Source organism: Prosopis cineraria, unplaced genomic scaffold (genome assembly GCF_029017545.1).
Source record: "Prosopis cineraria cultivar Desert tree isolate PC_DT_omini unplaced genomic scaffold, ASM2901754v1 PC10, whole genome shotgun sequence".
Taxonomy (NCBI): domain Eukaryota; kingdom Viridiplantae; phylum Streptophyta; class Magnoliopsida; order Fabales; family Fabaceae; genus Prosopis; species Prosopis cineraria.
The window spans coordinates 37,057,907-37,064,071 of record NW_026555341.1 but is presented as its reverse complement, the minus strand read 5'-3'; the positions used below and the strand labels follow the sequence as shown (position 1 = coordinate 37,064,071).

At 31.4% G+C, this 6,165-nt stretch overlaps 1 protein-coding gene across 2 annotated transcripts; it reads left to right on the top strand.

Annotated features, from left to right (window-relative positions):
* Positions 1-654: 654 nt before the first annotated feature.
* On the top strand, positions 655-5,840 carry LOC129321324 (cysteine-rich receptor-like protein kinase 43). Of its 2 annotated transcripts, none has more exons than XM_054967065.1 (6): positions 655-886; positions 970-1,109; positions 1,347-1,557; positions 3,712-3,946; positions 4,857-5,010; positions 5,150-5,840. In XM_054967065.1, exons 1-6 carry the CDS (start codon positions 823-825, stop codon positions 5,573-5,575), a joined length of 1,230 nt encoding a protein of 409 aa, XP_054823040.1. In that variant the 5' UTR covers positions 655-822; the 3' UTR covers positions 5,576-5,840. The 2 variants fall into 2 exon arrangements, with proteins under 2 accessions (XP_054823040.1, XP_054823041.1); XM_054967066.1 differs by having other exon boundaries at positions 726-886; positions 1,325-1,557.
* The last annotated feature ends 325 nt before the right edge of the window (positions 5,841-6,165 follow it).

The following is a 6,165-nucleotide window of genomic DNA, read 5'->3' as shown; positions in this document are numbered from 1 at the left end:
TTTTTTTTATTATTTAGTATCTTTTTTGTGTGTGGAGAAAAACCATAGAAGTGACAATTTGTACGAATCAAATGTTGTATAAAAATATAAAATACACATTTGTTGATAAGATCTCAAATTAAAGTCTGTATAAATGCCAAAAATATTTTTAAAAGAATTACTTTCAATTAATTCTATTAATATTCAAATCTAATTCAACCAAATAATGATATTAAAAAAAACACATTTACTTATCCTTGCAATTACAAAGCCCAACACCTAGTTTGAAAATGCAAAATTTGTAATAAGTCACCCTATTAATTAAATAACAAAGATGTGATTTTTCTCTTATTCTATGCAATTTTATTTTTATAATTCTTACTACTTCATTAGGTTTTATATAATATTTTAATTTATACAATTTTAATAATTTTTATATATTTTAGCAGAATTTAAATATTAGAAAAATATTTCAAAATGTCTTAAAATCATCTTCAATTTCCTAAGCAGAAAATATCTAATACAGGTATGTATGTATAGTCCAGCTACAGCAAGTCAATCACGCATCGCAGGGTCAACAACAGGCTTGATTCAGTGTTTCTTTGGTGAACACGGCTGAGATTTCTGTACGGAAGAAACTTGTTAATTAGTAACACTATAAAACTCACATTTCGTCTCCTCCTTTTCCATCTGAAATCACCGATTCCTCATTCATTTTCATTTTCCCAGAAACCAGTTTCGGCTGAGCCTCCAAGACAACCATCACATGTCTCCCTGAACTCGTCCTCTCTGTTTCTGCTTCATGGGCTAGTTTTCTTCCTCACGCATCGTGCAAGAAAAACTATGATCAAATCCAAAAACTTTCTTCGGAGTATTTTGAAACTTCTCAAACTCGGTTCAAGCAGAGGTAAATACCAAAATCCGGTTCGCGATTTTCCTTTCCTTTCCTTTCCTTTCTTTTCTCTCAGTCTGTTTTCTGGATGATGATAGAGAGACAGAACGAAGACGACGTTCAGAGGATTGCTGCCAAGGAGCAGAAGGTCTTTTCCTACGAAACGCTAGTTTCTGCGACGAAGAATTTCCATGTTCATCACAAGCTTGGCGAGGGAGGATTCGGACCAGTTTACAAGGCAAGATCTGTGAGAAATTTTACTAATTACTGTGTTTGGTTGCTGGGAAAGTTCATTCATTCTTCATCCTGCAATGTCTGAGAATCTGGAAACAGAATACTAAGGTTGAAAACCACGATTGAACTCAATCTCGAGCATTTTAAACCCAGAATGTTTTGTCATGTTTGCATCCACTTCATAATACAAATTCTGTTTTTTTTTTAATTTAAAAAAAGTGGGAATTGTGGAACGGGACAGGGGAAGCTAGAAGATGGGAGAGAGATAGCAGTGAAGAAGCTATCGGTGAGATCGAACCAGGGGAAGAAGGAGTTCATAAATGAGGCGAAACTGTTGGCGCGTGTGCAGCACCGCAATGTGGTGAATCTGTTGGGCTATTGTGTGTATGCTTCCGAGAAGCTTCTTGTCTATGAGTATCTGCCTCATCAGAGCCTTGACAAGATCATCTTTAGTAAGTCCTTCTCTTCTCACATAATTGGAATGAGATATATCTGATATTTTTTAAAGCAATGAGTTCAAACTATAAATTCAGGCGTTTGCAAGTTCAGTAATTTTTATCGTAATAAGACATTTAAGTTATCAAAATGTAAATAACTGTGTGAATTGAATATTGATATTTCCAGTTTCATATTTTAAAATTTTTAATCATCAAGTTAACTGTCATTGATTAAAAAAATCACTATAAAGTTCCCGTACGCATTCAAATTCAAACTATCTAAAAATCTGACCAAATATGGTTGCAAAGTCATACAATGGTCATGTTACCTTGATTGAGTTAAAAGAAAGGGACACCATTTTCAAATCAGTGAAATTTTGATCCACATAATACTTTATTTATAACTAAGTCCCTAAAGACTTCACAATCATCTGTTCATTTGGTGAGATTTTTTTTGGTAATTACAATGCTTATAGGAGATTTTATAATGATTTTTCCATAATTCATTTTCTTGAATCCTGACTATCATCTACACCTGGTTGATGACATAATCGCTATTTGGAAAAGAAGACTTTCTAGTTTCTATGTTCATAGAAGAATATAAATATATTCTTATTGATACTTTTAATTTTCAATTATAATTTCAGTTTATTACAAAACCAGCCGAATGCACTGAGCCCTCTCTTTTTTTTTAAAACAAAAATAATATTTTATTTTAAAATAAATAGAAGACAAAGCGAAAACAAATTTTTAAAAATATCTCAATTGACATGTTGATGTTTTAACTTTTAAGTCCACATAGAGTACAATTACTTTTCTAGAAAGTAATAATATATTTTAAAGAAAGAAAACAGCTCCAAGTTTGGATGTGGAGCTTCCGTCTAGGCCTCGTCAATAATGATGAATCAACTTTCTTCTTTTCAAAGGAAGGATTGATGATTCATCTGTGGAATCGAAAGGATAAGATTTTAAAAGTTGCAGAGTCGAGTGAATTTCGTATTCTAATTTTCACCTTACTCCCTCTGATTTTATTTAAAGTAAAAAAATTTTTAATTTTATTTTAAATCACATCATTAAATTTTTATCATATTTTTTTAAATCTTCATTAAATATTAAAAAAATATTATTAAAATATTTATATTTAATAGAAGTAGAATTAAGAATTTATTAAATTTTTTTTTATGTTAGTGAAGTATGTTAAAGATAATTTATAAATAAAATTAAAAGGAAATGCACTAATTAATATATTTACGTCTCCATAATTTGCTTTGCTTCTGTTTTCTGAAATATTTTATTTTTTGGGACAACCTCCGAAGCTGACTGCAGTAGAGACCTTGACTTTTCATACTTAAATTAATGCCATGCGTTGCACTTGATTATTTTTGGTTTTTTTCATCTCCAAAATCAAACCGACCTTTTGACCCATCTTAGCGAAGCCATGACGTCGCCTTTTATATTTCAAGAAAATTCTCATCCTTTTCTTTTATAAGCATATGCACATTTATGACGTCACCAAAAAAAATATCAAAACCCCAAGTTCTGTTCCCACTATTTGGTGCTGCATTCAAATAATATAATTTTGAGAGATAAAAAAATATAAATAAGAAATGAACTACTACTATTTGTTTTGCTTTGTATGTTGATGTGGTATATGTGGGATAAGAATCAAGAATACAATCTATCAAATAAATTAAAATATTGTGATGATTGGTGAAACTAAACTAATTCACTATTAATAATAGGTGGTTATAGATATATTATTTTATTGAATTATACTTCCATGAGTTAGTTAATTGTTTTTAAAATTACACACTCTTTTTATATTTACTTTTATTTAATAGGGTATCTCAATTAAAAGAATTTTATTAATTACATCCTAATTAAATGTATTTTTAGAAAAACATTATTAATTGCATTTTTAAAGACCCAAAGTGTGCTGTATTTTTTGACATGATATTTTAAAAAAAAAATGCCCTATAATATTGAATGAAGGGAATATAACATAAACATTGCATAAATTCGTTGTGTTGTTATGCTTACAGCTAAATATAAGCATGAATTGTGCGACACATGTTCAATTTATCAAATTTGTGTACAATGCACAAGTATTTAGCTAGTTAATCTTTATAGGATAGACTGTGATTGGTGTATACAAATGAATGAATGCAGAATCAGACAGGAGAAAAGAGCTTGATTGGCAGAAGAGGTTTGGAATAATAACAGGAATAGCTAGAGGATTGCTTTATCTTCACGAAGATTCGCACACCTGCATAATTCACAGAGACATAAAAGCTAGCAATGTTCTACTTGATGATAAATGGAATCCCAAGATCGCAGATTTTGGCATGGCTCGTCTCTACCCTGAAGATGAAACCCATGTCAAAACTCGTGTGGCTGGAACCAAGTATGTATACCTTTCAACTTTTTTTAGACTTTACCTTGTCATTTGTAAAGCACTTTATTATTTACTTCTTATTTAGAGAAGAGAATCTAAACCTAACGTTTATTGAAGAAAATTGTACATAGAAATGAATATTATTGAGAATTATTAATCCATGCTTTAAAACTTGCCAGACATAATAATTTTTTGGAAAAACATTATTTTTAGTCTCTGCACTTCACTTGAATTTTTATATAGGTCTTTACACTTTCCTCTGTCTATAACATTGGTCCCTACATTTTTAGAGGAACGTTAATGTGGCTCAAACGGTGTTAATAATACTAACATGTCAATTAACAACGTTAATTTTGTACTCATGTGTCAAATTGATGCTAACATGAAATTTTTTAATACGCAAAAATTTTAAAAAAATCTACATTAGATGAAATAAAAAGGCTAACCTAGACTCTTGAATGATTAGTAAAATGTACAAATTCCATATAGGCTTTTTTTTTTAAAAAAAATCCTATTAAAATTTTCATGTTAACATTAGTTTGACACGTAAGCTCAAAATTAACGGTGTCGATTGACATGTCAGTATTATTAACACCATTTGTGGCATGTTAACGTTCCTCTAAAAATGTAGGGACTAATGTTAAAGATAGAGAAAAGTGTAAGGATCTGCAGAGACCTATGCCAAACCTGAACAAAGTGTAGAAACCAAAAATAATGTTTTCCTTAATTTTTTTCAGATAATTTTATAATGTAGCCTAAGATTTGTTACTTTAAAACTCAGTGGCAGGTGATCCATGTTTTGGTTATATAAAATATACTATTGTCATATTGTGTTGAGATTGATCAAGTGATATGTTACTTTTGAGGGTTTTATTTCTGTGAAGAAAACTCTGTGTAACGAAACTTATCAATTTAACAGTGGATATATGGCTCCAGAATATTTAATGTATGGACATTTATCAACAAAATCAGATGTATTTAGTTTTGGAGTTTTGGTGCTGGAAATCATCAGCGGTCAACGAAACTTATCGTTTAATAACTTGGACATGGATGCACAGAACCTTATAGAAGGGGTAAGATTTGAATCTGATGTTTAGTACATTTACATTGAAGAAACTAAGCATATAAGTCTTAGCTATGAAACAACCAATAAGCACATTTACATTTACATTACTAAAAGGCTTTGTGGCCATTTTTTTAACCGTGTCATAGGCATACAAGCTTTACAAAAAAGGACGAAGCTTAGAAATCATGGACACTGCAATAGCAGCATCAGCAGTGCCTGAACAAGTAGCAATGTGCATTCAACTAGGCTTGCTTTGCACTCAAGGTGATCCCAACCTCCGCCCCACCATGCACCGGGTGGTGGTGGTGTTGTCGAAGAAGCCAGGGCACTTGGAAGAGCCGACAAGACCTGGCGTGCCGGGTTCAAGATACCGAAAGCATCATAATCCTTATGCATTGTCTTCCACAGTTGGTAGTAGTTCTAGTGGATCTCGTTCACATGTTGGTGTCTCAAGCAATATCTACGACACTAGGTCAACTGCCACAGCAACTACAGCTGCCACAGCCGCAACCACAACCAACTCAGCTTCTGGAGAATTAGACCCACGTGGAAAACGTGTGATTGAGGGTTAAGGTCATAAGCTCTTATTACAGTTGATGGAGGGGGATATTTTGTCATTCATTTTGTAAAAAAATATGTAAATGTTAGAAGATTCTTTGTCCTTAGGTCATTGAGAAGGGATGTTGAGAATTGAGCTCAATGGCTGTAGAATTTTGTTTTGTTTGGTTTCCCTGGTAAGAATCATTCAATTGAATCAATTTTTGTATTACATGACTAATGGAAAAAATTACAGGACAGGTCTCAATGAAATTCATACACAGACGATTTTTTGTTTTACACGGCTTGTCATACAGATACAACTTGAATGATATATTTGAGTCATATTCATTCATGGATGGTTGGGTTAGGTTTGCTCAGTTATTAGCTTTTTCCAGTGATTGTAGTCTAATTACGTTATAGTAACTTAAATTGATGATTTTTTCTTTTTACATAATTTTTTAAATTTTAACTAAAACTAAATAACTCAAAAAAGTTGTATATAAATTTTTATATTTTTTAACTTAGTTTAATAAAAGAGTGTATGGCACAATGATAAGTGTGTATAGTCATAGCATACACAACTAATTTTAATTTTAATTTTACCTTTCGATGCCAGAGTAAG

Coding starts and splice junctions, on each gene's coding strand:
- LOC129321324 (XM_054967065.1), top strand. CDS start 823: ATGATCAAATCCAAAAACTTTCTTCGGAGTATTTTGAAACTTCTCAAA. Junction 1,558..3,711: donor CCTTGACAAGATCATCTTTA/GTAAGTCCTTCT, acceptor GAATGAATGCAG/AATCAGACAGGAGAAAAGAG. Junction 3,947..4,856: donor ACTCGTGTGGCTGGAACCAA/GTATGTATACCT, acceptor TCAATTTAACAG/TGGATATATGGCTCCAGAAT.